Source organism: Zonotrichia leucophrys, chromosome 23 (assembly GCF_028769735.1).
Source record: "Zonotrichia leucophrys gambelii isolate GWCS_2022_RI chromosome 23, RI_Zleu_2.0, whole genome shotgun sequence".
NCBI lineage: Eukaryota > Metazoa > Chordata > Aves > Passeriformes > Passerellidae > Zonotrichia > Zonotrichia leucophrys.
The window spans coordinates 3014189-3024371 of NC_088192.1; the positions used below are offsets into that span (position 1 = coordinate 3014189).

General features: G+C 53.8%; 1 protein-coding gene across 3 annotated transcripts; it reads left to right on the forward strand.

Annotated features, from left to right (window-relative positions):
- The first annotated feature begins 882 nt into the window (after positions 1-882).
- Positions 883-9423, forward strand: LOC135457161 (gap junction beta-5 protein-like). Of its 3 annotated transcripts, none has more exons than XM_064731558.1 (2): positions 883-982; positions 7996-9423. In XM_064731558.1, exon 2 carries the CDS (start codon positions 8020-8022, stop codon positions 8845-8847), a length of 828 nt encoding a protein of 275 aa, XP_064587628.1. In that variant the 5' UTR covers positions 883-982; positions 7996-8019; the 3' UTR covers positions 8848-9423. The 3 variants fall into 3 exon arrangements, with proteins under 3 accessions (XP_064587628.1, XP_064587626.1, XP_064587627.1); XM_064731556.1 differs by lacking the exon at positions 883-982 and adding an exon at positions 6691-6777; XM_064731557.1 differs by lacking the exon at positions 883-982 and adding an exon at positions 7430-7530.
- Positions 9424-10183: the final 760 nt, after the last annotated feature.

Below are 10183 nucleotides of genomic sequence, written 5' to 3' on the forward strand. Positions count from 1 at the left end.
TCAGAGACCCTGGCACACAGCCCAGAACACCTGTGGGTTTGATTGTGACCCCTGGAGCAAGTTACCAGCTTTGTATGAGGACCTAAAAGTCACAGAGGTTTGAATAGAATAATAATTAAATTATCACAGGGTGAAAATGTAGATTTTAGGATTTTTTGGTATGGGGGTTATGGGGACAAGATGGAGGAACTTGGGTGTGTCCAGCCTTTCTTCTTCTTCTTCTTGTTCTCCATTTTCTGCAGTGATGTTGGCACTTTGGGGTTGGTTTAGAGTAGAAGTGCACTGTCTAACACAGGTGATAGGTATTGGGAATTAAATGTAAATATGTTATACGTAGTTTGTAGTATAAAAGGACAACACAGAGTGCCTGTGGCTGCCCTGCTGAGCAGATCTCGGCTGGGCAGAAAGAAAATTTTATAGATAAGAATTAATAAACAACCTCAAGACCGAAAAGTGAAGAGTCCAGACTCGTTCTTCAGCTGCGCATGCCGAAGCAGAGACATCCTGCACATCTGGGGGCAGCAATTAACAACCAAAACCCGAGAATCCCTGAGCCCTCCACAGCTCCACATCCCTCCAGCCATCACAATGGTGGACACGCCTGTGACCCTTCTGACAGTGCTCACTGGCTTTTGGTGGCTTCTGCTCTGGTGCTGGGGACAGCCTGGTGTGAAGGGCAGAGCCCTTGGAGGTGTTGTGACACCTCAGCACAGCCATTCCCAACCCAACAGCACTGTGGCCTCCCACTTCCCTGTGTTTTTTCAGGTGTTTCCTCTGGCTTTGCTTTCATTAATTTATCACACGCACACAGAGGATAAGTGGGCTCGAGCCTCCATCTCCAGCAGCTGAAATGGAATCATTACCCAGTGGATCCCACCTGGAGAAGCATTCCCAGCTGGTCAGCAAATTGTGAAGAAGTTCACTGTATCCTTTAGAGCAAGAAATTATCCTGGAGTGTAAGTTATGGCTCCAGCAGCCACAGGTACAAAAAAATGAAGTTAAAAGGGTGGGTGAGATGGAGATTTAAATGATGCTGTAGAAAACACTGAGCAGGGGACACCTTGATCTAATTGGGGGTTCCCTTTGGAAGAAGGGGGCCTAGCAGCAGTGTCTGAAGGAGATTAAAGGGAAAAACCTGACAGAAGAACCTGGGAACATCCCCTCAGCTCTGCCAGGGCAGGCATCTCACAGCTGAAGTCCCTTTCCCTGCATTGGCATGATGCTGCACAACATCTTCCCTACAGCTGGCTGGTATTTTTGGGGGGCTATTTTGTCCTATTTTTAGGAAATGCCAATATGGATTGGGGATTTTTTTGGGGCTGGGAGGGAAAAGGTCAGCCTGAGCAAATTTCTCAACCTGAACTGAAAGCAGAGAGGGGTGACAAACCCACTCCAGCTTCAGATGGAGCTAATTAAAGTGCTGACATTTTAAGACATGATGATGTGAAATCTCTTGCTTCAAGCCAAGTCTGGGCCCTTTTCAGAGTTTGGTTCTGCTGCCCAGAGTTTCCAGGAGAGGTGCAAGCCAGCTGAGAGGGGTGAGGGGTTGTTCTTAAATGTGGTATTGTCCTTACAGTGAGAGCAAGTTTTTAACCTTTGGAAGAATCCTGTCACGTCAGGTTGCCTGGGCAGAGATCCCAAAAAAAGTGGATCTCTACAGCTCAGGTGCCTGTGAGAGGATTTGAGTCTTAGCACTGTTATGTTTTATCCTGCAGAGAAAACAGGGGAGGAGAACCCCAGCCCCACAACATGGGGGTGAACGGGTGCACACCCCAAAACCTGTAGCATCGCCCCAACAACAGTGACATAAAATCCAATATGTGGAGTTTTCTGGAGGATGGAGGATTTTGGGGTGCCCTGGGAGGGCAGGGGAGGGTGGGCTGTGGCAGAGCCGTGTGCCATGTGCTGCCAGTGGGGCTGGCAGGGAGGGAGCTGCAATCAGGAGCTCTATTGTGGCTCTAGGGCTGCCGGCACAATGCAGCATTAAGTGACAAAGTCAGCTCGGCTCAGTGGGGTGCAGGAGGTGATTTGGGGGAAGCAGAGACCGGCTCTGACAGGTAGAAGGAGCCTGGAGTGATGGGGGAAGGCCAGACTGCTGGGGGGAAGGCCAGACACTGCTGCCGGCGCCTGCACACAGTCTCTGGCTCCGAGCCGAGCTGCAGGGCTGCGAGGGAGCTGTGCTGCTCCACTGAGAATATCCCGGGATTTTCCCAGGAGGGACCTGTCTGCAGCAGCCCTGGGCACAGGGATGCACCCAGGCATGAGACACAGAGGGGTGGATGGACGGACAGACAGACAGACAGATCTCCAGGGAGAGATTGATCAGGGCAGGGCAGGCACCAACCCAGGCTGCAGCAGGAAAACCTTTCCATGTGAAGGGAGCTGGTGGGATCTGGGGCAGCAGCATCATTTGGGGTCTGGGGCTCACTTTAAAGCCCCTCTCCTCATCACCATCCCTTCTGCAGGTGCCCAGGTGCTCCTACCCCTGCCAGGTGAGGCACCACAAGTCCCAAAGGGCTGTGCTGGTGCCATCAGGCTCTGGGGAGCCACAAGTGCAGCTTCTCATTGGGAAAAAAATAATAGTTTGGGGACAACCTATTTTACTAGCTCAGAAAAGAGGTGAAACACCCTGAGCTCTGCCTCACCACCATGCTCCCAGCGCAGGTGAGGTGCTGGAGGTGAACTGAGGAATGGGAGGATGGAGATGAGGTGGGTCCAGGATGGAGATGAACTGGTGGGTGTGAAGATGGAGTTGAACTGGTGGATATAAGGATGGGGATGAACTGGTGGACGCAGGGATGGAGGTGAAGTGAGGACTGTGAGGATGGAGTTGAACTGGTGGGTTCAGAATGGAGATGAGCTGATGGGTTCAGGATGGAGTTGAACTGGTGAATATGAAGATGGGGATGAACTGGTGGGTTCAGGATGGAGATGAACAGGTGGACACGAGGATGGAGATGAACCGGTGGGTTCAGGATGCAGATGAACTGGTGAATGCGAGGATGGAGGTGAAGTGAGGACTGTGAGGATGGAGTTGAACTGGTGCATGTGAGGATGGAGGTGAGCTGGTGGCCTCTCCCCAGCTGAGACATTTTCTGCTCCGTCATCCTGAGTTTTCTGCTCTGTTTTGCCAGACTGTTCCGGGGAAGGCGGCTGAGCGTTCTCCCAATGCCATCTAGTGTCAGCTCCCGCAGCCCTGGACAGTTATTTTAAGGCATCAGCGCTGATTTATTGCAGGAGGATCTTTGAGGGCCAACAGGCTGCCCGAGCTGGTTATTAACAGCAGCACGGATAACTAACGGGTGGGTGCGCAGCCTGGGCTGGATTATTTTTATGATCACTCCCGTTTCGCACTAAAAACCCACCCTGGCAGGATGGAGTGCGAGGATGCAGCGCCGTGTCCGAGGTGATTAAAGTCTCTCAGCCTTCAGCCACTTGTCTTGTAGCCCCGCCATCACCTGAGGCTTAATCACTCAGAAAAGTGCTGTCATGTCCTATTGTCGCCGTATTGGGAGCGCGACCTCTTTCCCGTTTAGCTGCCATCTGAAAAGGATGTCACTTGCCAGGAGACAGGCGTGACTCAGGAGAATGGTGATGGGATATAAAGACTTTGACCCGCGAGCCGCCCATTTGGAGGCTGCCAAGGTCAGTGGCAAGGGCGACGATGTCATTTGCACGGCGATTATTTGGCCAAACAACACAAAACAGGCAGTGATGGGTCTGTCTGTGACATTCTGCTCCTTCATGAGGGCATCAAGCCCCCAACCCCTCCCAGCCTGGGGTTTGGGGCTGTGTGATTGTGCCTTCCTGCTCAGGAATTTGTCCTCCACATCCTACCCTTGCCATCCTCACAGGGGCTGCACAGGCTGAGAACATTCTCATTTCTGCCTTTTTAGGGGCAAAGAGCCTCAGCAGCATCTCCCATTCATCAGCCTGCCAGTGCAGAGGAAGTTTCACCGGACGGATGTGCCCTGTCCCCTGCTCGTGTGTCCCCTGCTCTGCTCACCACCATCACCTGCCATGATTTAGGTCCCTGCTAACCCCATCCTCATCCTCAGCCACTGCTGACCATGCCAATTCATCTCCTCGGCTGCAAACCACCTCATGGAGGCAGTTTGAGTCGGTGATTAATTAAGGTCTCCCTAGAAATGAGGTTACTCCCTGCAGCCTCACATAGAAATGTAAGATTAATGGGTGCTGGCCGTGTCAGATGGCCACGACCAGGCTGGGTTTGCCTGCTCCCATCCAGACACTCCTTGAACACAGATTTTCCATGGAAGAACTTCCAAACAATCCCATGGGATGGGGAATGCAGCCACAGGGCTGAGGCAGGGTTGGAAGCAGCAGCCAGCGATGCTCACAGACTCCCCCATGGCTGAGCCAACATCCAGCCTGCTCTGGGTGTTTAATTTTCACTAATCTGTTTGGGGTTTTTTAATTATCTGCAAACAAGGTGCCTTCTTTCACGGAATAACAATGGTGCTGGGGATGGTGGGCTGTGCCCACACCCCTTCCCTGCCGCTCAGCACCGCTCAGGAACTTTGCCCAGGACTTGTTTATCTGTCCTTATCCATCATCAATCGCGGGATTCCGCCCTGCTAACCAGCATCTGCACGCAGCATCTCCTGCAGCAGGAGCCAGTCCTGCTCAGCTGGTGTGGAAAAGCCTTCGCAATCACCCCGTGCTACGGAGCTGGAGGAGGCTTTAAATACAAGGCTCTTTAATAAGATGAAAAGAGCCCTTTCTTTCCCCACTGGTTCCCTGCTTGCTCTTTCATGCTGCCGGAGCCCTGGGGTTGTGTCAGGGCCTGCCTCTCCGTGGGCTGACAGGTTTCCTAACTCCCCTCCCTGCACTGTCAGCATCAGGAACAGCAATTTCCAGTTGCAGCAGCTGGAGGAGGAGGAAGGCCAGGTCGGAGCAGTGTGGTTGGGTTTTTATCTCCAAAACATCCTCAGTGGCACCGGTGACCTGCAGAAAAGCCTGTGCCTCAGTGTGTGCAGCAGGAAGAGGGGTCTAATCCCCTTTACCTGTCTCCTCCAGAGCTGGCTGCAGTGTTTGATTCATGTCAGCGGCTTGGCTGGTGACTGCGGGATGAATGACGCTATATAAATGCAAAGTGTTATTAATATTTCATGTTGTAGTGAAAATGTACTAATGGGGCTTGTTCCTGGAAGATAAAGTGCTGCCATTAATACACCTTTGTGTCCCCTGTGCTGGGGACTCACCTGTGGAGGGATGCAGGGGCTCTACCCAAAGCAGAAACCGCCCGTCACACCTGGCAGTCCCCAAAAGAGGGGATTTTAACCCAAAAAGGCACAAAAAGCCACTTGTGACACCCACAAAATGAGGGACATCGGGGGCAGAACATCTCCCCACACATCACTGGGTGCTGGTGGGTGGGTGCTGCTCTGGGTCCTCCCTGCCTGCCCATGGGGGACACAGCCCCTGGGACCCCCCTTTCCCAGCACAGCCACTACACAGGCACGTTAAAAAAAAAAAAAAAAAAAAAAAAAAGGGCTTGTTTGATTTCAAACTGCAGAACTCTTCCCTGGAGCCATCCGCAAACACTGGTAATTTACTTTACAGCTGTTTAGATTTGTTTCTCTACATTTTTTTTCAAACCCCAGCAGAATTGCAAATGAAATGTGTGTTTGCTCCTCAAATGACTCCAGCTCTACCTGAACTCCTGCACCCCACACCTCCTTGGACTCCTCTCCCCTCTGACCCCCATCCCTGCACCCCACAGCTGTGAGATGGGGGTCAGACCCCCAAGAGGGGTTATCTGAGCTGGGGGTTCAGATTCTGGTATCAAGGAGGGGTGATGGGGAAGAGACTTGTGCCAGCTTGCAGGTGAGGGGTGCACAGGTAAGCAGTTAATTAATTGCCAGTGAAATTATCAACTGCCACCCACTAAATAGAGGGTGGCAAGGGATAAATGCTAAATTATTGCCATGGCGCAAAGTTTCAATAAAAGAGGATTATAAAGGGTGGTGTTCAGCTGAGAATGGGGGTGCTCCCAGGGCTTTGGCCACTTTGAAGCAAGGGGAGATGGGTGCAGGGAAAGCATGGAGGAATCCCAGGTAGTGCTTAATTAATTGCCAGTGAAATTATCAATTGCCACTCATTTAATAGAGGATGGCAAGAGATAAATGCTAAATTATGGCCATGGTGCAAAGTTTCAATAAAAAAGGATTATAAACGCTGAGAGGGGAGCCTCCCAGGGCTTTGACCACTTTGGAGGGAGGGGAGATGGGTGCAGGGAAGGCATGGAGGGACCCCAGGTAGTGCTTAATTAATTGCCAGTGAAATTATCAATTGCCACTCATTTAATAGAGGATGGCGAGAGATAAATACTAAGTTATGGCCATGGTGCAAAGTTTCAATAAAAAAGGATTATAAAGGCTGAGAGGGGAGCCTCCCAGGGCTTTGACCACTTTGGAGCGAGGGGAGATGGGTGCAGGGAAGGCATGGAGGGACCCCAGGTAGTGCTGAGCGTCCCTGCAGAAGCTGAGGACAGCCAGCCCTGAGCTCCCACCCCTTCCCGGCACGGCAGCGCTGCGGGGCCGCCCTTCGCCTGAGAAAATCTGGCTGGAAATCTTCCAAATCTTCCACGGGACACGTGGGGATCCTCCTGGAGCCTCGTCCCTTCCCCCGGGAATCTCCTCCTCGCTCCCAGGAGCGCGGGGGTGACTCATGGGCTGTCTCCGGTGCCGGGTGATGCTCTCCTGCCCTGGGCAGGCACCGACCTGCAGCAGCGCTGCCGAGGGACACCCGCAGGTGAGCGGCGTGGGGACCCCCTCTGCCGCGACCCCCGGCCCCGAGAGGGTGGGGAGGGCGCTGGGGAGGTGCCTGTGCCCAGCCTGGCACCAGGGCACAGGGAAGGAGGAATTTGGGGTGTGCGCGTTCCTCCAGGGAGGGATGAGAACCGGGAGTTCCGTGGCCACTCCAGTCCTGCAGGTGGGTGCATTGGAAGGGGATGTGTTCACCTCTCGGCGAGGGGGAATTTTATTATTTTATTGGTAGGCAAAATATTTAAGGAGATCCAGCGCCAAACGCAGCCCTGGCAGTCTTTGCAGGGCGCGTTTATCCGGCACATGCAAGCCGGGCTCAAATCGGCCACGCAGGTATCTGTGGCTGGTGAAAATCGGGATTTTTTGAATGCTCAGCCCCTCGGCATTGCAGGGGCTGTGCAGCCCCCCAGCCCAGCCCAGCCGCTGCCTCTGCCCTGCCGGGGGCTCCCCGGTGCCCCCTGGGAGCGGCAGCACCGGGCGGATTCCAGCGGTGGGAGAGGACAGCGCAGCGCGGTGAGTCACGCCCCGGCTGCTCCTATTTGTTGTCTGCCTGCGCCAGGCTTGGAGACGTAGGGGAAATTAATAACAAATACCTGGGCAACGAGGCGGGAGCTGGGGCGGGATGGGGGCTGAGCACCGGAGGTGGCTGGAGGATGCTGTGGATGTGGCAGAAACCTCGAGTGGTGTCAGGTGCCTAGAGTGGGGACGGTGCTTGGAGGAGACGTGTCACCTGGAGCAGGTCTGTGCTGTCAGTGGTGTCACCCGGAGCAGGTCTGTGCTGTCTGTGGTGTCCCTTCGTGCCAGCACAGGTCAGAGGTGGCCCCAGGAGCAGCGCTCAGTGCTTTGAGGCACACAGGGGCTCCTTTTGCTGCTGCTTCAGTGTCACTCTTGCACCGAGGTGAGAGGCAGGATTGTAGAAAAGGCAAAGAAGGCTTTATTCAAAAGAGTGGTATGATAGATTTTATTCTATTGGCTAACTAACAGAAACATCTTTCTTTACGCACTGTCTTTGAGAGGAACAGAAAAATAAAGTAGAAAAACACTACTTGCAAATTGTTTATAGTTAACAAGTTACCACATCTTTCTAGCTCCTTAAAACTTCTCACAAGCCGCTGTGAGAAGTTGTTGTTTCTCTCTTGCTGTTTCTCTCCCTCTGTCCCACGGCATCCACACTTCAGTGTCACGGTGTCTTCTCTCTCCCCAGGCTGCCTAACAGGATCGAGGAGCCATGAACTGGGGTTGGTTTGAGGGGCTGCTCCGTGCTGTCAATGTCTACTCCACAGCCTTCGGCCGCATCTGGCTCTCCCTGGTCTTCATCTTCCGCCTGCTGGTTTACGTGGTGGCAGCCGAGAAGGTCTGGAGCGATGACCACAAGGACTTTGACTGCAACACACGGCAGCCGGGCTGCACCAACGTGTGCTATGACCACTTCTTCCCCGTCTCCCACATCCGCCTCTGGGCCCTGCAGCTCATCCTGGTGACCTGCCCGTCCCTCCTGGTGCTCATGCACGTGGCCTACAGGGAGGCCAAGGAGGAGAGGCTCCGTGAGATCCAAGGGGACAATTATCGCCGCATCTACCCCAACCCCGGCAAGAAGCGGGGCGGGCTCTGGTGGACGTATCTGCTCAGCCTCCTCTTCAAGGCCTGCGTGGATCTGGTTTTCCTCTACGTCTTCTTCCACCTCTACAGGAACTACACCCTGCCGCGGGTGGTGAAGTGCAAGCTGCAGCCCTGCCCCAACATCGTGGACTGCTTCATCTCCCGGCCCACCGAGAAGAACATCTTCACCGTCTTCATGGTGGTCACCACCTGTGTCTGCGTGGTGCTGAACCTCATCGAGGCCACCTACTTGATTGGGAAGCGGTGCCATGAGTGCACGGAGATCGAAGGAGGGGACAGCAGGAGGAACAGCCATGACTACCCCATGTCCGGTGCCAACCCCGTGGGCACGGGCGGGCAGGTGTTCCATGGGGCTGACTACAAACCCCCCACGGCCACCACCCCGCTCACAGCCTCCTGTCCCAGCACGCTGCCCAAGGATGAGGCTGGTTCCTAGAGCTGCCCAGGAGAAAGCAGGAGCTGCTCACCTGGCCTGCAACTTCCTGGCTGCTCTTCTTCCTCTGTGCTCCAGGGTAGGAGCCCTGAGGGTGGCAGCACCCTGGAGTTGGGCTGTGCCCGAGGGGTCTCTGCCTCTCCTGTCCTGGGAAAGGCATTTACATCATCCTGCTGAATTTGGGGTAAAGCTGGGGCTGTAAAACACATTCTGTCCAAGGCAGTGACAGGCAGCTGTGAACTGACAGTGGTGCCCACACTCTGAGCCTGTACCAGCCAGGACAGACACCCTGATACCTCAGGAAACCCCTCTCCCTATCTCTCACCCCACATCAGCCACTCAGTGGGTGTCAGGGCCACCTCAGACTGATGCAATTGCCATTAATAACACTCATTAGTTGAGTGGGGACAAGAGCAGGTCCCGGGTACTGCAGCCACCTCAGGCGTGAGGATCCAGCCAGGCAGGATGGATCTGTGGGCTGCTGGATCATCCTGCCTGGCCAGGGCAAAATACCTGAGCAAAACAGCCAAACTCAGGAGAGGAAAACACCCCAAGCATTGATTAAACAATGACATTAAATGGCAGAATCTGATCTCGTTTGTTGTTGTAATCCATCGCGTTCGGCTGTGACACGGGCGGTGCTGCCACTTCCGAGGCCATCGGAGCAGCCGAGCATTAGCTGGCATGAATAATTAACAATAATTTCATGGCAAATGCACTCACAAGTAACATTAACACTGAACATGCAGCTCGATCTGTTACTGGTTTTGCTCTGCTCCGAGGGTGTGATAATTATTTTTTCCACGAGCAGTGACAGTGCCAGCGCTCCCTGGCTCTGTCCCAAAGGAAGTGGCACAGGGGGTGAGGGGACACTATCGCTGTGTCCTTTATGTGACTGAGGCCATTCTCAGTGACAGATCATTGCAGTGATCCAGCTGAGACCCTCCATGGGCAAAACTGAGCTCTTTCCCACAGCTGGATGGGGCTGCTGGGGACAGGCAGGGCTGAAGGGAAGCCAAGAGCAGGTGGGGCTGCAGCACTGCTGGGACTGAACCAGCCACTGGTGAGGATGAGGATGGTGGAGAAGCCCTGGGGGGATCCTGGCCACCAGCACTGATCCCTCTGAGCCCCTTGAGTTTGGGGACATTTGGGGTCAGAGACACAGATTGATGAAATACATCTGCATTATCAGATTACAAATCAAATACATCAACACAGATGATGAAATAAAGAAGTTTTTCCACTTCTCAGGGGAAGTTGTGCTGGCACTGCCTTGCTTCCATCCACTCCTGCTGCTGGATTATCCACCTGAAAGTTTTCTTTATGAAGTGCACAACGT

What these genes read in the sequence shown, in the direction of transcription:
- LOC135457161 (XM_064731558.1), top strand. Translation starts at nt 8,020, where the DNA reads ATGAACTGGGGTTGGTTTGAGGGGCTGCTCCGTGCTGTCAATGTCTAC.